This window comes from Peromyscus eremicus, chromosome 3 (genome assembly GCF_949786415.1).
Source record: "Peromyscus eremicus chromosome 3, PerEre_H2_v1, whole genome shotgun sequence".
Taxonomy (NCBI): domain Eukaryota; kingdom Metazoa; phylum Chordata; class Mammalia; order Rodentia; family Cricetidae; genus Peromyscus; species Peromyscus eremicus.
The window spans coordinates 41,615,014-41,642,342 of NC_081418.1; the positions used below are offsets into that span (position 1 = coordinate 41,615,014).

General features: G+C 43.3%; 1 protein-coding gene and 1 non-coding gene across 4 annotated transcripts in view; one reads left to right on the forward strand and one right to left on the reverse strand.

Moving 5' to 3' along the window:
• Window positions 1–27,329, forward strand: part of Nrf1 (nuclear respiratory factor 1) — a 113,571-nt gene that overhangs the window by 33,447 nt on the left and 52,795 nt on the right. For all 3 annotated transcript variants that reach the window (XM_059257501.1, XM_059257499.1, XM_059257500.1), the window contains exons 2-5: window positions 9,434–9,590; window positions 10,804–11,038; window positions 18,691–18,805; window positions 22,062–22,188. In XM_059257501.1, coding sequence (XP_059113484.1) covers window positions 10,816–11,038; window positions 18,691–18,805; window positions 22,062–22,188 — 465 coding nt within the window. In that variant the 5' untranslated portion in view covers window positions 9,434–9,590; window positions 10,804–10,815. The remainder of the gene's footprint in view (window positions 1–9,433; window positions 9,591–10,803; window positions 11,039–18,690; window positions 18,806–22,061; window positions 22,189–27,329) is intronic.
• LOC131907570 (5S ribosomal RNA) lies at window positions 9,988–10,106 on the reverse strand. The gene has a single exon (XR_009378472.1). It is a non-coding gene; the product is annotated as a 5S ribosomal RNA (ribosomal RNA).

A 27,329-nucleotide genomic window follows, 5' to 3' on the forward strand; every position in this document is an offset into this window, starting at 1 on the left:
AGGACAGCTTGTAGGAGATGTGGGTTCTGGGGGTTGAATTCAGGTTGTCGGGTTTGGGGGCAAATGCCTTTACCTGCTGAGCCAGCTCAGCAGCTTAGTTTCTTTGCATTTTGTTCTGTAATTGAAGTCTGCAAATAGAAAGCAAATACAACATACATGAACATGGCTTTTTTTTTTAATCATAGAGCCCAAGTCTTATGGAGGATAATTGCTTTTCTCTGTACCTTAGCCGGCACTCTTCACTCTTTGAAGAGAGGCTCTTGGTAGACACATTCTTCTGTTCTTAAATTCCTAGCACTGGGTTTTAAGACACATTTAGCCTTGCTTCGAGTTTCATGCTGGCTTTTTTTTTTTTAATGATTGTTAATTTTTCTGCTGTGGTACAAGCTTGATCTATTACTTTGTTTCCCATGAAGCAAATTCTGTTGTTGTCATTAGAGTTTATTGACTGTTGAGTGTGATTTCTAGTCTCGTGATAAATTTTAGGTTCCAGATGTGTCCAGGGATGTAACCTGAGCCTCTTTTCCCCTGGGCACAGTCTTGGATTGAGATTTTTAGACCCATCTCGCTGATTTGTTTCTTTTGAAATGATAATGGTATTGATTAGACTAATGCTCTCTTCTGTCCTTTGTTATGCTTTGATTAGATTTCTTGGCCTGACCTTCTTCTCCCTTGATTTGTAAATACTCTTCACTTAATCTCATCCATTATGTGTGGATTCGACTGATTTAAGCCCCTGATTGGCTCCTCCAGATTCCAGCAGCTCTCTAGGTAAAAATAGAGATCATGTCACCAAGGTGCTGTATGCCCAGTCCTTGTCCTTTGCTTCTGCCTTAGCTGGTCTGCAGGGGGAAAGCAGAAACACCTCTTACAGTGAGACTGGTCTCATTTTCTAGATCAGCGGTTCTCAACTTTCTAGTGCTCTAACCCCTTAATACCACTCCTCATGTTGTGCTGACCCCCAACTATAAAACTATTTTTGTTGCTACTTCATAACTGTAATTTTTCTACTGTTATGTATCGTAATGTAAATAAATATCTGATAGTCTTAGGCGACCCCTGTGAAAAGGTTGTTCAACCCTGGAGTCATGAGCCACAGGTTGAGAACCAGTAATGTAGATAGATCAAGCTGGCCTTAAACTTACTATGGAGCCCTAGCCTGCCCAGTACAGGATTACAGGTATTGCTATCATGTCCAGCAAACATCCCCCCCTTTAAAAAAAAAATGATGTGTGTATGTGGGTATGTGTGTGTGAATATGGGTACCCAAAGAAGCCAGAAGCATCAGACACCCCTGGAGCTGGATTTACAGATGCTTGTGAGCCACCTGATGTGAGTGCTGGGACCCAAACTCTGTCCTCTGTTGGAGCAGTACATAACTCTTAACCCCTGAACCATCTGTCCACTCCCCAGGAATAATTTCAATCGTTTTGAGTAGTTTGCTGAATACCACTGTCTGTAGTGGGATAGACGGGTGAGCCATTTTGCTTTTCTGGTTCAGAAGGTTCTAGCTCTCTCCCCCTACCCCCTCTCCCTCCCTCCTCTCTCTTCTTCATTTTGTGCACTGTCACAAAGTTTTATTAAGCGTGTTGACGTTCTCACTTCCTGTCTAAAACAGTGTTTACTGCTCAGACTAATGTAATATGTGGTGTCATAACATAAACTTCTCAGATATCGTCAAGAAAGCCTGGTAGCAGGTGTCTAGATGTGAAGAAATTGAGGCACAGTTAATGGCACTTGTGAGACTTTGGGACATGAGCTAAGAAAGATAGACTCAAAAGCCTGAGGGTTTTGGCATTGTCAAATTAACAGTAAACACTTATGTTCTGGGCACTGTGTTCTGACTTTGCTGGGATCTATTTATTCAATCCACACATCATCCTTTGGAAGATACATACTATGTATTTCTTCTTCTTACTTAAAAACAGTGACAGGATTGCAGCTTAGTGGTCATGAAGTAACTTGTCCAGGGTGTCTTGGGAAGAGTCTGCTCTTTTCAAATGCACAGTATTTCATATCTCCCCCCATTAGCAATTTCCATTACTTTGGCTAGCCAGAGAATCTGATGCCTTGAAAGTAAAAACTGAAGTCCTTTACTAAAATTGACATAGGGAGCAGAGGGGGTTGTAGAGGTGGCTCAGTGGTTAAGAGCACTTGCTGCTCTTGCAGAGGACCTGGGTTCAATTCCCAACACCCATATGTTGGCTCACACTGCCCATAATACCATTTCCAGGGGATCCGACACCATCTTCTGGCTTCCACAGGCACCAGGCAGACATGTGGTACACACATACATGCAAGCAAAATACTCATACACATGATATAAATTAAATAAATCTTTTGTTTTTTGTTGTTGTTTGTTTGTTTGTTTGTTTGAGGCAGGGGCTCACTGTGTAGTCTTGACTGGCTTGGAGCTCACTATCAGACCAGGATGTCTTCACAGAGATCTGCCTGCCTCTGCCAACAGAGTGCTGAGATATAGGGTGTGTACCATGCCTGGGCCAGAACAAATGAATCTTAAAATAAAATTGACCTAGGGGAGTGGTGGACTGTTTCCTTCTTCATTTTGTCTCTGTTAAATAGATATGGAAGTGGAGATCTGGTGATCTCCAGCGGCATGTGTATGTTACTCATAACTGACTTAGATAACTTTACTTATTTATAGTTTTGTGAAAGCCGTATTTACAACTACTCCATTCAGGTTCAGGGAAGCCAGAAATGCCTCTGCCTTTGCTCTTTGCTTTTTAGAGTGTCCAGAATACAGGAGGTTAGAGAAGCTGGCGGATGAGAGGGGGAGGGTGGAAAGAGAAGAGGCAGGCACCAGGCAGAAGTGACAAGCCCATGAAGCAGACAGCCCTATTGATTTATGCTGCAAGCTGCATTCTGGAGCAAAGAATTGAAACCCATTATGCCAAGCACATAGCTTTCAAATCCCTTTGAAAAGCAGTTTAGATGTCATCTAATCCCAAATCATTTAAAAACAGTTTTGAAGTACCCAGAATTCTAAAATGCCCTAAGCAGTTTGTCTCAGACTAGAACAGTAAAATTAATGGAAAAATAACACTTTATTGGTATCTTCCTCTTATATACTCTGTTTGTGTGACTTGGTGTATTAAATTGTGCTTTAGATAAGTCCTGTACTTTTGAAAAACTCACAACAGTGATAGTATATGGAAGAAACCCTACCAGGCACTGTACTTTTTAGATAAGTCCTGTGTACTTTTGAAAAACTCACAACAGTGATAGTATATGGAAGAAACCCTACCAGGCACTCTACTTTTTCTTCTTTAAAACTATGTCGTAAGTTCAAACCCTGTCATGGCAAATAAGTATAAACGCGTGCCATACGTAATTCCAGGCTTTTAGAAGAGTTACAAAGATGATGTACGACTCTTCAAATACTCTTTACTCAGATTTCCCACGTGCTAGTATTTGTTTTCTTCTTCATTTTCTCTCTGTTGAATAAGTATTTTATCAGGTACCCTAGACATGGTGGCACAGGCCGTTAATCTCAACAGAGACAGGCAGATCTCTGAGGCTAGCCTACTCCACACAACAAGTTCCAGGCGAGCCAAAGCTACAGAGTGAGACCCCGTCTCAAAAACAAACAAACGAGGTGGGGTGGGGAGGGGGGAGCAGCTTATCAGAGGAACAAAAGTTTTTAGAAGTTCTCAGAGAGGAAAAATGAGACTTCTACAGTAGAGCAGTATAAAAGAAGAATTTCATATGAATAATCATATTCTTTCCACATATAGGTATAAATGTTGTATTTCTGTATATGTATGGTTGCCATTTCTTTTGGTAAGTTCTGGAATGCTGTGCTGTTTATTACTATAACAGTCAAATTTTACAGTGTATTTGCATCAGTTTGTATGAGGAGAGGTGATGTTAGGATATAAGTTAAATCTTCAACTATGAATCATAAGTTCAAATACATATCAACATATGTTGATATGTTCAGCCCAGGAAGTTTATCTTCATAATTTTCTCCTTTTTTCTGTCAAGAATCCTTTTTTGATGTTGTGAGTTTTTTTTATTTGTTGGACTGGTTGGTTGGTTTTTCAAGACCTGTAGACTGGCCTCAAATTCACAGAGATCCACCTGCCTCTGCCTCCTCTGCTGGGATTAAGGCTGTGCACCACCACACCCAGCTAAGAATCTTTTTGTTTTAAACTACTAAATATGAGTTGAAAACCCAAACAGAGATCATAAACAGTTGGATCTCAGCGTGTGACTTACAGAGCACGGCCGAAGCGTCAGACTCAGTGTGAGACACTCTCCTTAGGCCCAGTTCCCACTAAGCACCTCAGCAGCCAGGGACCCTAACCCCCTTCTTCAGAGCCAGCCCTCTACTCCTAACCTGCCACAGCCACCAGAAACGCCAAGGGTTTATCTTTATAGTTATCCAATACAAATTTTTATAAAGATAAGCAAGTTTTATTTTGCTGTGAAATTACTCATTTATTCTTTATCTTAATTTTCACATGTGGTAAAGCATATGTAACAACAGATTTTAGGTGCACAGTTCAGTAACGTTAAGCACGTTCCTGTTATTGTGTACTCAGTCTGCAGACTTCTTGCTTCTCGTGAGACAGCGCCTCACCTGCTTGCACTCGGCTCCTTTTCTGTAGACTGTTCTAATTGCTTTCTAAAGATGGACGACAGGGCCAGGGAGGCAGCCCACCGGGTGAAAGCACTGCCATACAGGCCTGGCCTCTAAATCCAGTCCCCAGAACCAGGGTAATAGGACACACCTGACCGCTACAGGCAGGCTGTAGCACCCTTCCCCCATGCACATAGAGACACAAATAAAGTAGAGCCCAAATGGACTCATATAGAGAGTATTTGTCTCTGTGACTAGCTTGGTTTGGTTTTGTTTGTTTGTTTTTGTTGTTTTTGTTTTTTTGTCTTTTGGAGACAGGGTTTCTCTGTGTAGTTTTGGAGCCTTTCCTGGATCTCACTCTGTAGACCAGGCTGGCCTCAAACTCACAGAGATCCACCTGGCTCTGCCTCCCGAGTGCTTGGATTAAAGGCATGCATGACTAGTTTGTTTTACTGAGTAAAGAATCTTCAAGTTTCACATAGTATAGTCTGTGTCCAAATTTCAAAAGCCCAGACCAGAACAACCTAGTTTCAAATAGAACAGTTTCAAGTGTACAGCAAAGTTCAATAGATGGTAGAGAGGATTCCTGTCGGCATTCTGCAGGACAGCGGTGCATTGATTCTTGTCATGAGTATGTGTTGACATTGCCATTATCACCCAGAGTCTGTATTACTTTATGGTTCATTCTGTGACTTTGAATTTAGTGAAAATCAACTATGCTCTGCCTGTTCATCCCCCCTGTCCCTGGAAATCCTACTCCTTTTACTGTCTGCATAATTTTGCCTTTTCTAGAAGGTTGTAATCATAGTGTGTAACCTTTTTAGATGGTCTTTCACCTAGTAATATCCATTTAAGGTTTTTTTCCCCCCCCTTCCATGTCCTGGGAACTCACCCCTGCCACCACCCCTTGACAGGGTTCTGCTCTATAGCTCTGGCTCATCTGGAATTTGATATGTAGACCACGCTGACCTCAGACTTGTGATGCTTCTGTCTCTGCCTCTTAAGTGCCGGATTATAGGTGTGTGCCACCATGCCTAGCTCAATGGCCTATTTCTTTCGAGTGCTGAACAATATTTCATTGTCCAGATGAACAAAACTTTTGTATCCAGTCACTTACTGAAGGACATCTGGTGGCATCCAAGTCCTAGCAGTTGCAAACAAAGCTGCTGTAAACATTTGTGTGGGATTGTGGTGTAGATAGAGTTTGTCAGCTTCTTTGACTAAACACCAACGAGTTAATTATGGGGTCATATGGTAGGAGTGTTTGTTCAGTTTTGGAAGAAACTGTCTTTGAAGGTGACTACCCAGCAAGGAGTGAGCATTCCTGTAGCAAACAGAGTTCACTGTTATTGCTGTTTGTGGGGTTTTTGTTTTTGTTTTTGTTTTGTGATTTTTATTGCTCATGTACACAGAATTTGTGCCACTAGAGCAGAGGCTGTGGACGACCCATATTTCCAGTTGGGTGGGAGGACCTGCTTAGTCTTAGAGTAATGAGCCAGTTGGTAATGAGCCAGTTGGTGAGTTCTGCTCTCTACCAGAATCAGGCTGAATTTATTGTCCTTACCCTTTCTGTTCTTCTTGGGTTGCTGTCAGACAGTGACCACTTTTTTGTTGTTGTTGTTGTTGTTTGTTTTTTCCAGACAGGGTTTCTCTGTGTAGCTTTGGTGCCTTTCCTGAAACTCACTCTGTAGCCCAGGCTGGCCTTGAACTCACAGAGATCCGCCTGCCTCTGACTCCTGAGTGCTGGGATTAAAGGTGTGTGCCACCACTGCCCGGCAGTGATTACTTTCTTAATCACATGGTAGAGCTCCTCAGAGAGATCAGGAGCAAGGTCTCTGGACTTAAAGATTCTCGAGATTTTATTACCAGTCACACAACAGACTTGTGCCACACCATGTGATTCCATCAGGATCACACCTCTTTGGGAGGAAGTTAGGCCTTTCTTGGCTAGTTTAACAGATGTCAGCTTCAGCCAGTGGGGACAATAAGGCTGTAGGGCAGAGCTGACTGGGACAGGCCCGTCCCTGCAGCATACATGCAGAGGTCTGGCAGCAGAGAATGAGGAACTGTGTGTGGAGTTCTACCCATGCAATACGTATATAGTTATTACTGTGTATTATATATGTGTGTTTTACTGTGGTTTATTGTAAGTTCCATGGTGACATGATGTTCAACACTTTTTCATATGCTTATCTGCTGTACTGTATCTTCCTAGTGAGGTGTTTTGTCCATTTTTAAAATGGGTTGGTTATATTCTTATTGTTGAGTTTTTTGGTTTTTCGAGACAGGGTTTCTCTATGTAGCTTTGCACCTTTCCTGGATCTCGCTCTGTAGACCAGGCTGCCCTCGAACTCACAGAGATCCACCTGCCTCTGCCTCCCGAGTGCTGGGATTAAAGGCGTGGGCCACCACTGCCCAGCTGAGTTTTAGTTATTTTTAAAATTTTGAATAACTCCTTTTTCTTTTGGTAAATGCTTTTCCCTGTTCTGGACTTATTTTCTTGACAGTGTATTACTATTGTGTGACCTTTCATGGGGAGATATAAACAAATAATCTTTTCACTCCAGGTATGGCACCAGCAATAAACTAGAGACATGATTCCACCCAAGTCTAGCTTGGTGAGCCAGTGAGTTTATTGGGGTTTCTCACAGGAGTGTGAGTGAGGATTCACATACACAACAGGTAACTGAAAGGTCACTGCATCACTGAAAAGCCCACTCTAGTATGGATGATGAGTCATGAAAACTGCATCCCTGGGACTCCTGGCTTGACTTGCAGGTGGTTCCATTGAAGAACTTCTTTTTTTTTTTTTTTGGTTTTTCGAGACAGGGTTTCTCTGTGTAGCTTTGCGCCTTTCCTGGAACTCGCTTTGGAGACCAGCCTGGCCTCGAACTCACAGAGATCCGCCTGCCTCTGCCTCCCAAGTGCTGGGATTAAAGGTGTGCGCCACCACCGCCCGGCTGAAGAACTTCTTGTTCTCAGCAATTATGACTACTCACATGACCTCAGAGAGGGAGCTTTTGGTCCTGTAATTTTCTGAGCCTCCTTGAATCGTCTCTAAGTTTCCTGAACTTCCTGAGCTTCTGCAATTTTATTAGCCTAGGAACATCCCTGCTCCTTATAGGAGGGAAAGTTTTGATACAGAGGAAATAGCTACCTAATACCTAATATGTTCAAAGATCAAAAGGTTTATTGTTTGTTTTTAATGTGTGTGGGGTTTTGTCTGCCTGTATGTTGTATAATACCCTCAGAGGCCACAAGAGGGAGTCAGATCCCCTGTAACCGTAGTTACAGTTATTATCCTACAACTAGTTGTGGGTACCTGGAGCTGAACCTGGGTCCTCTGGAAGAGCATCTAGTGCCCTTAACCATTGAGCCATTTCTTCATCCCTGAATAAAAGTTTTATTTGAATAAAGTCTATGAATTTGAGGCCAGCCTGGTCTACCTAGGAAGTTGCACTCCAGTCAGGGCTACATAGTGAGACCCTGTCTCAAAAAAAGATAATGTCGGGGCTGGAGAGATGGCTCAGGGGTTAGGAGCACTGGCTGCCCTTCCAGAGGACCTGGGTTCAATTTCCAGCGGACAACTGTCTGTAACTCCTGTTCCAGGGAATCTGACACCTTAACACCAATGCACATAAAGTTAAACAATTTTTTTTTAAAGACAATGTTGAATTAAGAGACCAATTGTTGTTTTTGTTTTTGTTTTTGTTTTTTTGAGAAATAGCTATGTAGAGCAGGCTGGCCTCAGACTCACAGAGATCCTCCTGCCTCTGCCTCCTGAGTGCTGGGATTAAAGGCGTGGGCCTCCGTGCCTGGCTGTGTTGTGTCTTTCTATCCTGAGAGTACAGTCACCCTTTTTTGTCTTCAGTCCTGTGGTTTCTTCATGAGAGTTGTGAAATTTTCCTCGTACAGATTTTTTTCAAGGATGGAAGTTCAAGAGATTTATTCTACAACATGGTGACTACAGTTCGTGACTGAAGTTAAATGCTTTCATTCCCAAAATGATACCTATATGAGGCAATGCATATTTTAATTAGCTAGATTTTACCATTCCATAGCATATGTGTACTTTCAAATATCATGCTGTACATGATAAATATGTACAGTTTCATATGTCTATTTGAAATAAAATGAAAATGTGAAAATAATTTGTAACATCTCCTTTTTACTACAGGAGATATGTTCCCTGACCCCCAACAGACACCTAAAACTGGATAGCGCTAAACCTAAAACTAAACCATAACATTTTTCGTTGCCTCCCTCCACCTTCATGTAGCTCTTATACATATTTTGTAGATTTATACTTTGATATTTCACTTTTAGGAGGCATTAATAGAGAAGAAATTATGTTTAATTCCAAGTTCTACTTGTTCATTGTTGATATATAAGAAAACACTGATTTATGTATCCACCCTGTATCTTACGATCTACTTACTGTTCAATCCAGGAGTCTTTGGTTGATTAAAGCTCACGCAGACTGTCATGCCACGCAGAGACAGTTGTTTTTCCTTCCCAGAGATCCCTCTCTTGTGTTTCCTTCCTCTTTGCTCCCTCCTCTCTCTCTTCCCTCCCTTCCCCCTTTCTTTCCTTTCCTTATTTCTTTTATCTCCCCTTTCTGTCTTTCTTTTACTGTATAAGCTATGAGTTCCAATGTAATGTCGAAAAGATGTAGTGAGAGGAGACATCCTTGTCTTGTTCCTGATTTCAATGGGAAACCTTAGAGTTTTTCATCTTTAAGTAAATGGGTATAGGCATTTTTATAGATGTTCTTTATCAAGGTGAGGAAATCCCCTTTATTCCTAATTTGCATTTTTTTTCCTTTTTAAGGTGGACTGATATGTGGTTCGTCTGTACCGAGTTTTGTTTCCGCTTCACTCATTGATGGACACTTGGGTAGCTTCCACCTTTTGGCTGTTGTGAATAATGCTGCTATGAACATGGGTGTGCACAGAGCTCTTTGAGACCCTGCTTTCAGTTCTTCTGGGTAAGTACCAGAAGTTGAATTGCCAGATTATGTAGTAGTTCTATTTAAAAACATTTTAGGGGCTGGCGGTGGTGGTGCATGCCTTTAATCCCAGCACTTGGGAGGCAGAGGCAGGTGGGTCTCTGTAAGTTCAAGGCCAGCCTGGGCTACAGAGTGAGTTCCAGGATAGGCTCCAAAGCTACACAGAGAAACCAAGTCTCAAAAAATGGGGGGGAAAAAAAACATTTTAGGAACTAATACACAGAATTTCATATATGACGATGTTCACTGCACTGAAATTTGGAAGCAGCCTTGCTTCATTAGCACAGCTATACAATAGAGTATTCTATAGCTATTTTAAAAGAATGTGGTAGGTTTGTGTGGTTTTTTTTTTTGTTGGTTTTTTGGTTTTTTTTTTAGCCTACAGCACCCGGTATTCCCAGGCGGTCTCCCATCCAAGTACTAACCAGGCCCGACCCTGCTTAGCTTCCGAGATCAGACGAGATAGGGCGCGTTCAGGGTGGTATGGCTGTAGACTTGTGTGTTTTAATATGTCAAAATGTCTAGGTATATTAAAATGAGAAAGACAAACATTGTGTCCTTGTAAACCTGTTTTATTTTAAATCTGTGTACATGTTTGCTTCATTTTTCCTCAGGAATAATGAGCTTGTGGAGAAAGGGAGGAGAGACTGATAGGAGAGCCAGTTTTTCTATGTAAGGCACTGTTTCGTTTCAGGGCTTACAAGGAGCACAGCTATTGGGGTTGTGTGTCGTCCCCCGTCCCCCCCCAGTGTTTCTCTGTGTACCCCTGGCTGTCCTGGGACTACTCACTCTGTAGACCATGCTGGCCTTGAACTCACAAAGATCTGCCTGCCGCTGCCTCTGAGTGCTGGGATTACAGGCAGGTGCCACCACCACCATCCGGCAGGAACACAGTTTTGTAAACACAACCAAATTGAATTATTGTATGGGGAGGCTGTCCCATTTGGTGTGTTAATGTTTCTATATAATAGTGAATTTCTGTCAAAATGATTTCACATAAAAAATATTTTACAATTTTATGTCATTTGAATTTCCCACACCTTGGTGTGGTCAAGTAAGTAATGAAATCAGAGGTTTGTCAGTTCCTCTGCTCTAAAAAACACTTAGTTTAAGCGTTGTGTTGCATTGGACACTGAGTCGCCTTCCTCCTCCTCCTCTTCCTCTTCCTCCTCCTCTTCCTCTTCTCTTATAGCTGTAGATCTTGATGGAGGAGCACGGAGTGACCCAGACTGAACACATGGCTACCATAGAAGCCCATGCCGTGGCCCAGCAGGTGCAGCAGGTCCATGTAGCCACGTACACGGAGCACAGTATGCTGAGCGCGGACGAAGACTCTCCTTCCTCCCCCGAGGACACTTCTTATGATGACTCGGACATCCTCAACTCCACGGCAGCTGACGAGGTAACTGCCCATCTGGCTGCCGCAGGTAAGGTTTGCGCCGGAAGCTTCCTCTTTCCGTGACCTGTGGGTTCATGCCTGTCTGAAAGCCTGGGGTTCAGCACTCTCACACTCCTTTTCATCATTTTTTTTTTTTCAGTGCTGGGGATCAAACCCAGGGCCTCGCACATACTAGGCAAGTACTCTACCACTGAGCTACACCCCAAGCCCTTCATCACAAAATTTTAAGCCTGCATCTCCAACTTTAGCCTGTTCTGGGAGAGTTGAGTTCTGGGGTCACTTACTGCTAGTGTGGTGGCGTTGGTTGTCTCTTCTCATCCATTCTGCCAGTCTTCTGGGTTTTAGCTGGAGTGTCTATTTATAGTAAATGTAAGGGCTAACATACTTAGATTGTAATATTTCTAAGGTTAAGAAAAACATGTCTAGTATTGGCTGGGGATGAACCCCAGGCTTTCACATGCTAGACAGAGCAGTGCATCTCAGTCCTAGACTTTGTAATGAGAGTGGGTTTCTGCACCTGCCCAGACTTGCACTGTAAGTTCCAGTTTGTGTGGAAATCTATTATGATTTTAGATGATTTCCACAGTAATATATGATTCTACAGTTCACTTGGTAATTCTTTCTGAGGGACTTGTGGATGTGTTGCCCCCTGTTGTTAGAGATAGGTCTTGTTTATGCTGGTTCTTCCCTTCATATGCCGGTCATAATGTGAATAAATGGTCTGTGATGTGTTTGGAAATGATTTTTAAAAAAATTTGGGGTCTAAAGTACTATGCTGGACTTGGTTTCTGTTCATTTCTGCTAGATAGTACCAAGAACACTAGTGATCCTTGTCTCAGTCCAATTTATGGGCTTAAAGTTTTCCAGGACACCAGCTGACTTAAAGCTGGCTGTGTTTTGTATCATTCTGTATACAATGTGTATTTATCATAGTGAGGACACATGTATGAACCATGCTTGGGTTTTATTTAGGAAATACAGGGCAGGAAACCAGTGATCAGGAATAGCCAAAGTATTACATTTTAAAACTATATGCTGTATTTAATTAAGGTGAAGAAGAAACATATAATAATCTCATGCTATAACTTATTACCCACTGTGCTGTTCCTGGAAAGGAGAATTTAAAAAGTAAGGGAGGGGCTGGGGGTATAGCTCACTGGTGGAGCACTTACTTAGCTAGCATGTGCAAAGACTGGGTTTCGATGTGTAACATGTATGTTGTGAAATTTTTAGACTTCCCAGAAGAGGGCATCCTAACATAATGAGCCCAGGCCAGTTCTCTCCTACGAAGGAAGAGGCTTCTGAGACACGGCTTTGCTGTGCTGCTGCACTGGATTGGCATAGTGTGGGGATGGGGCAAGGGTAGCTGAGACTGGTTCAGGGCTGAGTACTTGCCTGGCATGTGTGAGGGAGGCCCTGGGTTCCGTTCCCAGCATGACTAAAGAAAAGACTAGTACTGGCTAGGTATAATGGCCTGTGCCTGGAGTCCTCTCTGCTCAGGAGGTCGAGGCAGGAGGAACACGAGCTCAGATGTTCAAGAGCAACCTAGACAACACAATGAGACTTTATCTCACAACAAACAGCAAACAGAACAACCAAAGCATAGGAAAGGACAGTGCAGGGAAGTGCCAGGAAGAGGAGGGCATTTCTGACTAAGGAAGTTTCCAAGGCAAGGACTTTCAGATGAAGAACGGAAGGAGGAGGCCATTGCAGCTGAGCTTTGTGAGCAGGAAGAGAAGATAACCACACAGAGCTTAGGGACTCTGCAGGCTGAAGTTTTGCAGAAGCATCTGTGTGTAGACACACACACACACACACACACACACACACACACACATACACACACACACACACACACACACAAGATCACAGTGAGCAGAAGAATTTACAGAGGTGGCAGAGGGCCTCATTAACTGCCTGGGTTTATGATTGATCCCAACTTGTCACATGGGTTGCTTGCTAGAGAAGGTTTCTGAGGACTAGTGTGTAGCATCATCGTATCTAAAAGGCAACTCAGAAAAGTCAAATGACCATGTTGCCTATCAAAAAATGTTTCTAATTCTCTTCAGCCTAGAACAGCTCTTGATCATGTTGATTTTCAAGGAAAAAAAAAACTAAGGGCCTGGGAGATGGCTCAGTCCGCAGTGCTTGCTGAGCAAGGTGAGGACCTGAGTTTGGTGTCCAGGACCCAGGCAAGAAGCTGGGTGGTGGCTTGCACTTAGAGTCCCAGCACTGTGGAGACAGAGAGAGGCAGCTCCCTCGGGGCCTGCTGGCCAGGTAGCCTAGTTCAGTTGTCACTCTTCAGGCCGATGTGTGGAGAGCACCTGAGGAACACACATATGCGCACTGAGCGTGCACACATGCACTCATGCACAGAATGGTCAACCTTTTTCCGTATTAATCTCCAGTGTCAATTTCAGAGGACTTCATGTTTGGGGGTTTTGGTTTTGTTTGTTTTTTTGTTTGTTTGTTTGGCTTTTTTTTTTTAAAGATTTATGAGTGTTTTGCTGCATTTATGTATATGCACCGCACGTGTGCCTGGTGCACACAGAAGTTAGAAGAAGGTGTTGGATCTCCTAGAACTGGAGTTAGAGATGGTTGTGAGCTGCCATGTGGGTGCTAGAGACAATGGTGGGTCCTCTGGAAGAGCAACAAGTGCTCTTAACTGCTGGGCCACCTTTCCCACGCCTGGGGCACTTCATTTTAGACAAAATTGAATTATTTTCTCGGAGGCAGTGGATAGGAGAAAGAGTCACATGTCCTGTAGAGACAATTGCTACCTTGAGAATGAGGTTTGACAAGTTGTCTGACAAGTATCAGATCTTGAATCTTGAAAAACAACCTGACATTAGAATAGAGAAAAGATTCAAGATCAACACGACCAACACATGCTTGCTACCCAGCCTTGTCAGGCATTCATTCCTGCTATTTTTTTTTTTTTTTTAAAGATTTATTTATTTATTTATTTATTATGTATACAGCATGTATCCCTGCAGTCCAGAAGAGGGCACCAGATCTCATTACAGATGGTTGTGAGCCACCATGTGGTTGCTGGGAATTGAACTCAGGACCTCTGGAAGAGCAGTCAGTGCTCTTAACCTCTGAGCCATCTCTCCAGCCCCCCATTCCTGCTATTTTAACGTGTTCACTCCAGGCCTTCAAAAGACTGTGTCTGTATGTGTTATGCATGCCACAGTGCGGTGTGGAGAACAGCTGGAATCAGTTCTCTCTGTCTGCCAGATGGTTCCAGAGATGGAATTCTATCTGTCAAGCTTGGAGTAGTCACCTTTACCCACTGAGCTATCTTTCTGGGTCCCCAGATTGTTTTTTTTTTTGTTGTTGTTGTTGTTGTTGTTTGGTTTTTTTTTTTTTTTTTCGTTTTTTGTTTTGTTTTGTTTTTTTTCCAGACAGGGTTTCTTTGTATAGCCTGGATCTCAGAGATCTGCCTGCCTCTGCCTCCCCCAAATACTGCTGGCTAGGCTCTTTTTCTTTATTTAATTAACAAATATATGCATTGTACAAACTGGTGGGTTTCATAATGACATTTTCATTCAGTATTTTTATGAGATTCAGTTATGTTGATAATGTGGTTGTTGCATTTATTATCAGAATCAGAACGTTTCGCCATTTGTAGATATTTGTCTCAGACTTCACAGCTGGAATTACAAGTATGAGCCACCAATTCCTGTTCCAAACTCTTTGACAGTGTCCCATAGCAATATATTTTATGATTTGTCCTCAAATAAACAAATATACATATAACTGAAATGGTTATTTTTCATTAAATAATACCTTCATCACAAGTGATAATATCCTTTTTGGTTTTTTGGTTTTTTTTTGTGTGTGTGTGTTTTTGTTTTTTCAAGATAGAGTCTCACTATGTAGCTCTGACTCTCCTAGAACTCACTACATAGACCAAGCTGGATTCAAACTCCCAGAGGTCCACCTGCCTCTGCCTCCTGAATGCTGGGATTAAAGGCATTCATGACTACATCCAGCTACAAGTGATATATTCTGATGTTTTAGTCCACTCTGACTTTATATTGTTTTATTCGAAAAATACTGCTCACTGAGCAGTGGTGGTACACACCTTTAATCCCAGCACTTGGGAGGCAGAGGCAGGCAGATCTCTGTGAGTTTGAGGCCAGCCTGGTATATACAGAGAGAGTTCCAAGACAGCCAAGGCTACATAGAGAAACCCTGTCTCAAAAAACCAATTTAAAAAAAAAAAAAGAAAGAAAAGAAAAATACTCCTCATGAACTACCAAAGGCTTACCATTTGCTTAATGGGAAGAAAGAAAACTTTGTGGCGTTTCTTTTTGAATGGTGTTCTTGAAATATTTTTATTTTATTTTCAATTATGTACATGGGGTGAGTGGGGCATATGAGTACAATGCCTGCAGAGGCCAGAAGAGGGCAATAGAGACCTCAGAGCTGGAGTGACAAGCAGTTGTGAGCACTCAAATATCGGTGCTGGGAACACAGGTGGGGCTGAACTTGAGTCCTCTGCAAGAGGACTGTGTGCTCTTAACCACTGAGCCATCTGTGTGGCTCAAGCTGGCCTCTGACTCTCAATCCTCCTGCCTCGACCTCCCTAGTGCTGAGGTTTCCACAAGTGGACTTGACAAACACTCCCTGAAGATAGATATACAGGCGGGGAGTTGAGGGACCAAAGATAGGCATATTTTGGCTTACTGAGTATATTGCCAAAGCACAGTACTAATCACATTCTACACTCGGGTGTGCTGGAGTACCTGCAGCTTCCCACCCTGTGTTTGCTGTGTCCAGTCTCCATTCTCCCTAACCAGGTGGGGTTCGTTCACAGTACCCGTCTAAATGGCCTGTCCCTAGCTCCAGTTGACTTCTCCATGTCTTTGATAGCCTACTCTTCTCCCCCTTGTCTTCTGACATAGGGTCATTGTAGTTCACTTATGTGAGCTTGTCTACAGTCCAGGAGCTGTCCCACAGTCTTTAACTCGAGCTATAGTGATATGTGATAGGATCAGAAGCACTGTTTAGTATCTTCTAAATTGCTTTGCTTACTCTTGACCCTTGTATTTACATTTACATAATAGGATTAGTTTATCAAGTTCTAAAAACACTCATACTGGAATTTATATTTGAATTTGTAAATTGACCAAATCAGGGTCTCTAAAGCTTACTGGCTAGCCAGCTCAGCCAAATCTGAGAATCCAGGTTCAGTGAGAGATGCTTTCAGAAAGGTGGAGTGCACACCCACACTGCACATGCTCACACACAGACATAAGCTCCAAACTGACATTGGTATTATATACATACATACATATATATATATATAATTCTTGTTGGTTTGGTTTGGTTTTGGTTTTTCGAGATAGGGTGTCTCTGTGTAGCCCTAGCTGTCCTGGAACTCACAGAGATCTGCCTGCCTCTGCCTCCCAAGTGCTGGAATTAAAGGTGTGCGCCGCCGCCACCACCTGGCTTTAAGGATATTATATTGACATTTGCAATTTACTTTGAAGTGCACCAAAAACATACGGGTTGACAAATAGAGAGTAGATATGTATGGTGAACTGTTAAAATTCTTTCAGCTTTGCTTATACAATTAAAGTTTTTCATGATAAGATAGCAACACAGTGAGAAAACCAACCTGATAGTTTAAAATGGTCAAAGGATTTAAAGAGACATCTCTCATATTCAGTGTCACAGAAAACACAATGAGATGATACCACATCCTTAAGAGGGTAGCTATTGCCAAAGTTAGCAAAGATAACCAGTGTTGGCAAGAGCGTGCCCTTTGTACATCACATGGTAATATAAAATAAAGCTACTATAGAAGAATGTGGAAGTTAAAGATAAAAGTAGGCCTTCTGGATCATATGGCAGTTCTATGTAACCAAATGAACTGGATCCCAAAGAGCTATTGATCCCTAAACACAGTAGCCAGTATGTGAAGACAACCTAGATGTCTTTTTGTAGATGAGAGGCCAGAGGAAATGAACATATACACTCACACCCTCAGCCTTCAAAAGGGGAAATCTCGCCATGTGTGACATCATCAAGCGACCTTAAAGACATTATCCTAACAGACATAGGCCAGTCACAGAAGGACGGATACTGTATAATTCCACTTACGTGAGGGATTGACATAGCCAGGTTCAGAGAAACATCCAGTAGAATGGTTGCCAGACTGAGGGAAAGGAGGTGTGGGAAGTTGACGTTCAACAGAGCGTTTCAAGGCTGGGGATAGAGCTTGGTAGTTAGAGCCAGAATGCTTGCCTAGCATGCTCCAGAGCAGGGGAGGAAGGAGGGAGAGAAGGCAGGCATGAAGGCAGACTAGATGGGAAATAGCACATACCTGGCAGGGAGGATCAGGAGTTCAAGGTCATCCTCCGTTACTTAACTCTAAGGTCAGCCTCTCCAGCATGAGACTGTCTCAGAAACAGAAAGGAAGAGAGGGAGGGATGATTTCAGTTGTGTAAGATAGAGAAATTCTAGAAATCTGTATATTGTGGGTGTAGTTAATAATACTGTTCTGCACACAAAATTTTATTCAAAGACAGACCTTCTGTTAAAATATTGCCATTTATAATAAAACAGAAGGGGGCAGTGCAATTAATATTTTTTTCCCCTTATAGCTAGCTTGGTACAACAGTGCCTGTAATTCCAGCACTTAGGGAGCTGAGGCAGGAGGATCATTTTGAGTTCCAGACTAGTCTAGGTTATGTAGTGAGACCCTGGAAAAAGAAAAAAGAAAGAAAGAAAGAAATCCCCTACCATATGTTTATGATAGAAAGCAAGTGGCCATCTGACTTTTGCTTGCCCTGAGGGTTGTTTAGAGTGTCATTTCATCAAGACCATCCTAGCCCTGAGCAGCCTGCAGGCGGGAGCCATCCAGATTTACAGAGCAGCTTACTGCAGTTCACGCATTGAGAATATACGTGCCAATATAAATGTTAGCAATTTATTTTTCATCTAAGCCTTTTATAGGGCTAGCAAGAAGGGATAAAGGTGAAATCCTGTCTTTGATGTGTTGAAACCCCTAAGTATCAAGATTGCAATAGTAGTTCCTTAGAATTGTCCTTCATTTATCCTCCCTCCCCCACCCCCCAAAGCCCAAGACCTTTATGCATTAGTTTCAGGACAGCTGGACCAGCCTTTATTAGCATTTTCTTGTTGGAATGAGGAAGTGTCCATCTCTTTGGCCAGGATCCTCTCCTCATCATCTGGACCTTATGGCTGCTGTCTTCATTCCTTGGCACAGTTTCCAGCTCAGCTGGTATTCTTCCAGATGGTCCTTTATAGGTGGGAGTGGGCCTGTTCACTTGGTTCTCCCTGTTCCTTAAGTGGCAGAGTCTTGGAGCAGTGGGAGGGCCAGGGAACTAGAAGGGCAGTGTGAAGCCCTTAGCTTGTTTCAGTGTGGCCAGGCCTTTCTCTCAATGCTGCAGTATTTCCTGGGACCTTTGAGAACACTGGCCTAACAGTGTGGGCATGCTGGCAAAATAAAGCAGCAGCATTGTACGAAATTCAGGATGGTGTGTGGCGGGAAGGTGTAAACCGTTTGCATGGTTCATGAGAAAGATGTTGAAGATCATTGATTATACCAGAAACGTGCTGTTTTCACTGATAACATGTTGTTTTCTTTCTGTCTTGTACCCTTGCAGGCTCCTGCCTAATCTCAGCACATACTTATTATTTCAGGTCCTGTGGGAATGGCTGCTGCTGCTGCTGTGGCAACAGGGAAGAAACGGAAACGTCCTCATGTGTTTGAGTCTAATCCGTCCATCCGGAAGAGACAGCAGACACGTTTGCTTCGGTGAGGGCCACCTTACCCCGTCTTGCTCCTCTTCACATGCTTTCTGTGTAGATGGCAAGGCTAGAACATTTTTTGCTAGCTTCCTCAAGACACTGGATTGGAGTATTTGATGGCAAGTTTAGACTTAGAACCATTCTCATAAAATTAAATTGATGAAAATACAGAAAATATGATGTATAACATTGACCAGCTGTGGTAGCACATGCCTTTAATCTCACCATTTGGAAGGTAGAAGTGGGTGGATCTCTGTGAGTTCCAGGCCAATCTGGTTTACATAGCGAGATACAGGTCAGCCAGAGCTACACAGTGAGACCCTATCTCAAAAAAAGGAAGGAAGGAAGGAAGATATCTAATGTCACATTAATCCATCCAGAGAAAGTTTGTGTACCTGCTGTGTGCCAGGTGGCACTCTAGGCATTTGGAAGCATATAACACTGAGCAACAACGTCCCTTAAAGAATTTATATTCTGAGCCGGGCAGTGGTGGCGCACGCCTTTAATCCCAGCCTGGGCTACCAAGTGAGTTCCAAGAAAGGCGCAAAGCTACACAGAGAAACCCTGTCTCGAAAAACCAAAAAAAAAAGAATTTATATTCTGAAAGAGGGAGAAAGAAAACAGCATACACTATTTTCAATCAGAGGACGGTTGTGGGGAGAAAAGAGAATAGAGAAAGTGTCCGGAGGTCAAAGAACATAGTTGTTTCTCTATTCTAGGAGTGGTCTGGGAAATCCTTTTGATGAGGCAGCTTTTGCACAGAGCTGGGAGGAACTGACAGAGTCCCTGTGCTTATGTCTAGGGAAAGAGCATTTCAGCAGAGGGAGTACTAAGAGCCAAGACAGTCATTTTATTATTTATTATTTACCCCCCCCCCCTTTTTTTTCTTTTTTTGTCCTGGAACTCACTCTATAGACCAGGCTGGCCTCGAACTCACAGGGATCCACCAGCCTCTGCCTCCCCGGTGCTGGGATTAAATGTGTGCACCACCACACTCAGTCAAGGTAGTTATTTTTAACAAGCAGCCAGGGAGAGTATGAGGGGAATGATTAGAGGAGTAAAGGAAAGCCCAGCCCCTTAGGAGGCTGGCAAGCTTGTGTGGTGGCTCATGCTTATAGTCCCAGCACTCGGGAGGCGGAGGCGGAGGATTGCCACAGGTTCAAGGCATGGTTAGCACACACCTATAACTCCTGCACTGAGAGACTGAGGTAGGCAGGTCATGGCTTTTGAGCTAGCCTGGGCTACATACGAAGCTCCTATCTCAAGGGAGCGTAGAGAAAGAATTGGAGGCAGTGACTGTCAACCATTCATTCAAGAACTGCTGCCTTGGTTTTCTGTTTGGTATAAACTGGTTTTCTGTTTGGTATATGAAATGTAGGATCCTGGGTCACAGGATAACTCCTGTGACTCAGAGGAAAGGTGCAGCATTACTTTATGTTGTATGAGTGTTTGCCTACGTGTATGTGTGCACAGTGTCAGTGCCCGGTGCCCACAGCATTCAGAAGAGGGGTTTGTGTGCCTGCGTGGGCTTGTGTGCACTTAAGGAGGACAGAGGCAGTGAGTTCCAGACAGTTGTGAGCCACCTAACAGGTGTGTTGGGAATCAAACCCAGGTCCTCTGAAAGAGCAGTAAGTCCTCTGAATCACTGAGCCACCTCTCGAGCCTCTGTTATAATCGTTTGTATGGTTGGGTCAGCTTCTGTTCCTCTTTTCCTGTAGTTAGCGTATAAATTAACTATCGTCGTCGTCGTCGGTGGTATGTACAGGATAAAGACACAATATGCAGAGGTATCCAGTGGGATCTGCTTTGGAGCAGGCCTCCACAGATAAGTGGGGCTACTGAAGAAACTCTCTCATTTCAGCCTCATTTGCAAAGCATTGTGGCTTTGTGTTCTGTTTTCTTTTCTATAGCTGTGGTAAAGTACTCTGACCAAAAGCAATTTAGGGGAAGAAAGGATTTAAGGGATTACACTGTGATCGGTCACAGTTCATCAGTGAGGGAAGTCAGAGCAAGAACTTGAAGGAGAGACCAGGAATGCTGCTAGCTTGGTCTCCATGTAGACCAGGTTGGCCTTGAATTCACAAAGATCTCCTGCCTCAGTGTCCCAAGTGCTGGAGTTAACGGCGTACCACTTGTACATTTATGCTTAAGTAGCTTTCTAACACAGCCCAGGACCACCTGTCCAGGGAATAGTGCTGCCCACAAGGGCACCTCAATGAACAGACATGGCCTGTAGGCCAGTCTGATCTGGACAAATTCCTCAATGCACCTACCTTCTCAGTGACTCTAGGTCAAGTTGACAGTTAAAGCTAACTAGTACAGTGTATCTGTATCACAATAAAATATAAAGCTGTAGCTAGGCATTGTAGTGCCCACCTGCAAAGCTGGTACTTGGAGGATAGAGGCAGAGGATCAGGAGTTTAAGACCAGCCTCAGCTAATGAGACCCTGACTCAGAAAATCCAAATAAATAAATCCAAAGCCACCATACTTTCCCCCTACATTTATTTATTTTGTGTGTGGTGAGGCATGTGTATACACACACACACACACACACACACACACACACACACGCTATGGTACATGTATAGAGGCCAGAGAATAACTTGCTGATGGTTCTTTCCACGATTTGGGATTGCACTCAGGTTCTCAGGCTAGCACCTTTACCACTGAGCCTGTCACACTGACCCACAGCATTTTAAAAGTACTTACTTTGGATAAAATATACCAGTGTGAAAATGAATGACTATACGAATAAAAGAGATTTGTCATTTGGGCCACCTTATTAGATAGAGATGACAGAATAAGTCTGAAAGTGACATCTCAGCAGTCATGCTTACAATTGTAAACAGCAGTAATTGGTGTTGAAACTTAGCTGGGTGTATTGGTTGTGACTTTGATTGCAGTGCAGGGAGGCAGAGGCAGGCAAATCTCTGAGTTTGAGGCCAGCCTGGGCTGCATATCGAGTAATAGGACAGTCAGAGCTGTGTAGAGAGACCCTGTCTCAAAAAAAAAGTTGTGACTTACTGAATTAAAAGTTGTCCTGTCTGTGTCCTGAGACATAAGCCCCAGTACATCCTCATGTGATGAGCTTAGAGAGTATGTCCACACTTTCTCTGACAGAATTCCATATTTCACTCTGCTTTCTGTTTTCAGTTTTCAGAACACATTTGATCAGAATTGTCTCAAATCATAGTAAGTTTGGTCTGTGATTCCGTCACAGTATTTTTACTGTCCTGTAACCTTTATTTCCATTCCGTTCAGGAAACTCAGAGCCACACTAGATGAGTATACTACTCGCGTGGGACAGCAAGCTATCGTCCTCTGTATCTCGCCCTCCAAACCCAACCCCGTCTTTAAGGTGTTCGGAGCAGCACCTTTGGAGAACGTGGTAAGTCAGATCTGAGCTGGGTCCCCAAAGGCCATGTAGGGTTTTTGCCTTTTATTCCTCTTTCCAGTTCAGTGTTAAACACTTCCTCCTTCCATCTGTCCAGGGATGGAAGGTGGTAGTTGTTTTTCAAACTACTTTATGCAGATTGAAACCAAAAAGATCAGTCCCATGACTGTAGTCAGAAAGAAACCTTATTGATGGCATTCGTATGTCAGTCAAGAACACGGTAGAGCTTTATTAAGCCTAGTTTGATGTTTGATGCTTGGCTTGGCCAAAGCTGTTTCATGCCTTGTACACAGAGAATTTTTTTTTTTTTCCATAGTTCGAGACAGGGTTTCTTTGTGTAGCTTTGGTGCCTATCCTGGATCTCGCTCTGTAGACCAGGCTGACCTTGAACTCACAGAGATCCGCCTGGCTCTGCCTCCCGAGTGCTGGGATTAAAGTTGTGCGCCACCACTGCCAAGCAGAATAATAATTTTTTAAAATGTTCATTATTGCCAGGCAGTGGTGGCATACGCCTTTGATCTCAGCACTTGGGTGGCAGAGGCAGGTAGATCTCCATGAGTTCAAGGCCAGCCTGGTCTACAAAGTGAGTTCCAGGACAGCCAGGACTGTTACACAGAGAAACTTTGTCTCAAAAAACAAAACAAAAGAAAATGTTCATTACTGTTTCTAGTTCCTAAGTCAAAGTATTGTACCCCATCAGGGGCAGTGAAAAGGGACAGTATGTTGTTAGGAACCAATACGGGCTGAAGATGTAGCCCAGTTGGTAGAGCCCTTGCCTAGCATTCGTGAAGTCTTGGGTTCCATCCTAAGCACTTAACCAGGTGCTGTGGTCCATGCCTGTAATCTCAGCATTCAGGAGGCATGGAGGTAAGAGGATCAGGTATTCAGGGTTATCCTTGGCTACAAATCCAGTTTGTGCTCTGAGCTAAATTAGACACCACTTTTAAAAAAAAAGTGAAATTGTTTATTCGTACCTGAAACAAAACACTAGATGATTCCAGGGTAATAATTTTATAAAGCGAACTGGAAGCATATTATTAATCACATATTTGGGTATATCTTTTTAAAAAATCTCTTTTGCTGTTTTCAAAAAAGTTGGTTTAGCTGGGCATGGTGACACACGCCTTTATTCCCAGCAGGAGAGGCAGGTGAATCTCTGGGTTCAAGACCAGCTTGGTCTACATATTTTTATTCTTGGCCTTTTTTGTTATCGCTTGTTTTTGGTTTTTTGTTGTTCGTTTGTATGTGTGTGTGTGTCTTGTAAGTATATGCCTCATGTGTATGTGTGCTCTTGGATGTCAGACAAGGGCATGAGGTCCCCTGGCACTGGAGTTACAAATGGTTGTAAGCCACCATGTGGGTGCTGGAGATTGAACACAGGTTGTCTAGAAGAACAGCCACCATTCTTAACCCCTGAGCCACCCTTCCACACCCCTAATTTAAAAAAACACACACACACACACACACACACACAGAAAGAAAGAAAATAGTTTGCACTAGAGTTGTCTCTCAGTGTCGTGTGTGTGTGTGTGTGTGTGTGTGTGTGTGTGTGTGTGTGTGTGTGTAAAATAAGGATAACAGTACTTTGCTCCCTGGGGACAGACGTTAAGTCTGACTGACTACCGATATCAACTGCTAAGGGGAAGTGCTGAGACAAGCGCCGAGCTTAGGCAGTGCTTGAGCTAATGCTGCTTACTGTGCTCTGAGGGCAGCTCTCTGAGGCTTTGTGCAAACCATAGACTTTCTTGAGCTTCTGGGAACAGCCTAAAATCTTTTCTTGAGAGCCAGGCAGTGGTGGCACATGCCTTTAATCCCAGCACTCGGGAGGCAGAGCCAGGCAGATCTCTGTGAGTTCAAGGTCAGCCTGGTCTACAGAGTGAGATCCAGGACAGGCACCAAAGCTACACAGAGAAACCATCGTCTCAAAAAACAAGCAAACAAAAACCAAGAAAACTTCCCAAGAACTCCAGGGAGCTGGGGAGATTGCTCCTTAGGTAAAGCACCTTGCCGTGCAAGCTTGAGGGCCTAAGTTTGAATTCTCAGAACTAAAGCTGGGTGTGGTAGCCCACGTCTGTAATCCAGTGCCCCTGCAAAGAGATGGGAGACTGGGTCAGAACTCTCAGCCGCGCCATGGCCGTGAGGACTAACACCTGAGGCTCTCCTGCCCTCAGTGCGTGTGGAACCACACTCACATGTGCAAAGTCTAAAGAAGAGTCTGCCGAAATGCTTTAATTGTCAAGTCTCAAGACTAGACACCTGGGCTGATGATACGGCTCAGTGGATAAAGACTCTTGCTGGCAAGCCCAAGGACTGCAGTTCATTCCTTGGAATCCACATGGTGGAGGGAGAAAATCCATTCCTACACGTTGTCCTCTGACCTTCACACACGGTGCCATAGCACAGCCATAGAGAGGCAGGAGGACACCAACACAAAATCTTGCTATAAAACAAACCAACCCAGGAGTCCACACTTGGTGGAGGAGCTTAGTCCGGGGGCTGGAAAGAGAGCAGGAGGAAGCCGCCGAACTTCACTGGCTTCAGCTGGAGCACAGCTCCCAGCCAGCCAAGCGTCACAAGTGTGAGGGCTGCGCCATGCTCGGGCCGCTCCTGTTATATGCTCCAGATGACAATCAATTTTAGTCACAGTGGCACCTGGGTACATTTTTTTAAATTTATTTATTTTTATTTTATGTGCTGCTGTCTTGCCTGCATATATGTCTGTGTGAAGGTATCAGATCTTGGAGTTACAGACAGGTGTGAGCTGCCATGTGGGTGCTGGGAAATGAACCTGGGTCCTCTGGAAGAGCAGTCAGTGCTCTTAACAGATGAGCCATCTCTCCAGCCCCATATGGATAAATTTATAAAAAGATCTTTTATGGAACTTTCCAAAGACTACTCATATCCAGAAAGCTTCAGAAATGCAGAAGAATCCTGGTATATTGTCCAAGGCTGTTTTTTCAACCTGACTAAAGGCCAGTTTCTAAATTTTCAACAGTACATTTGTGTCCAAAATTCTAATGGTTTGTGTAAGTGCCCTAAAAAGACTGTGCTCAGTAGTGTCATGTGTTTGCTGTACACACTGTATTCTGGGAACAGTAGTATAAGTGACACATGATTATTTGAGACTAGGAATTTAAAACAGGAAGATGATTAAGACAGGAACACTTGAAAAGGTTTTTCAGAGTGTATGTGGAAATGGAGTTGGACTTTCAAAATAGGCAATATTTGGATAAGAAGCAGAATTAAAGGCCCAGAAGTAGAGAAGAACTTGCTAGAAGCAAAAACTAATGAGGATGCTGGCCAACAGTTTTAGATGCACTGAGATTTTGGAAGATTGGAAAATGATGTTTGTGGGTAGGAGGTGGGGAATGCATCTCAGAATTAAGAGATGAGATGGAATTGAAACACAGCTCTATGATTATGGGAAATCTACTCTACTAAGCAAGCTTAGATGGGAGTGCTGTATTCACCTGGATTGCTTTGTTGCAAATTACTCTAAAACATAATCTGTCAGCAGGTTAGCAAAATACCAGAATTTGACTTTTCTTGATCCATAAAAATGGCTGAAATTAGCTAGGCAGTGGCGGCACACACCTTTAATGCCAGCACTTGGGAGGCATAGGAGGTGGATCTCTGTGAGTTCAATGCTAGCCTGGTCTACAGAGGGAGTTCCAGTACAGCCAGGGCTACTCAGAGAAACCTTGTCTTGAATCCTCACCACCACCCCCCAAAAAAAGAGCCGAAATTATTTGAGACTGACTAATGTAATAGTAATAACCCATGTTTTCCCATCTTTGAATGCCGGATATTACCACCACGATAAAAAGTGTTTTTATACCATTTTCATTCCTCCTATGGGCCTGCACGTGTGAATTCAGCTTGATACACTAAGTTAAAGAACCCAGACTTGGAAGAGTCAGGCTTTGTTCCATTCTCCAATTCCCTTTGTGGACTAGAAGCAGAAAAACTCAGAAAATAGAAGCCTGTATAATGCCTAGATCGTAGCGGTGCTTATGCTGTGATATACGCACTGGTGATAATATCTGAAGCTTTTTGTGTTAGTATAAAACTGATGTAGTTGAGTTATAGTGAGTCTAGCATTTGGGCCATTTTTCTTTCACTTCCTTCGCACTGCTGTCTAGAGAGTCCTGTAGCTTTAGAACTGGGTCTGGTTACTATTAGGTGTGTGGGGTAGAGTATGGGATCTTTCTCTTCTGAGCCTCACAGTGAGCCACCAGTATGGAAGTAAGTTCACTGAGCAAAAAACACTGTTGGTACTTTTTGACAAAATTCATTTTGTCTTCCCATTCCAAGAAAGTGCCCGAAAACAAGTTAGTGTCCTGTCCCATCTAGTTATAGCTCCATAATTCCATGGCTTTATTATCCCTAGAGACATCCTCATCCCCTTGTGTGTTCTAAGTAAATAAACCCATTATTGATGGTTGCGGGGCCAGTGTGTGCCTCCTTTTCTTGCTCATGATAGAAGGATGTGCACACACACTCTGCACGGCCTCTGCCCGAGGTTCTGCTGTCTCGAGATCCCTTTCACTGCCCTGGTGAAGAATAGTCGTGGCACAGCACTGGTTCAGAGCCGTGCGAACATGGAGAGAGGCACCGTGGCTTTCAAGTTCACCTGTCTCCAGGGAGTACCTGAAGGGAGCAGAGGTTGACCAGTGGGCCTCCCTGGCCTCAGGCCTTACTAGTTAGTGATGGTATTTTGGCACTCAGATGTATTATCCACCCCTTGCTTTGTCTGATTCTTTTCAATCCAGCCTCCTGAGCACTTGGATCTCCTGTCCGTGTGGTACCTGGCTTTCTATTAAAAAAAAAAAAAAATAGCAGTTTCAAATACATTAGAGTTCAGAGACCTAAGTCCTCAGAGCTGGAAAATGATTTTGACAGCTAACTGTCATATTAGATGTGACCTGGGTCAGAACTGGCCTGGGAAAAGCAGAGTAATGGATGTTATTTACATTATATTTGGAACAGGTGTTGGATCTCTGTGGATTGAGACAAGACTTTTAACTGAGAAACAGTAGTATTTCTATTGAACTTTCCCACTGGCTGCTTCCTATTGTTACCTAAAATTTCATCATCTTTTCATTTGATTTGGTTCAGTGGTGTCTTTGGGGCCA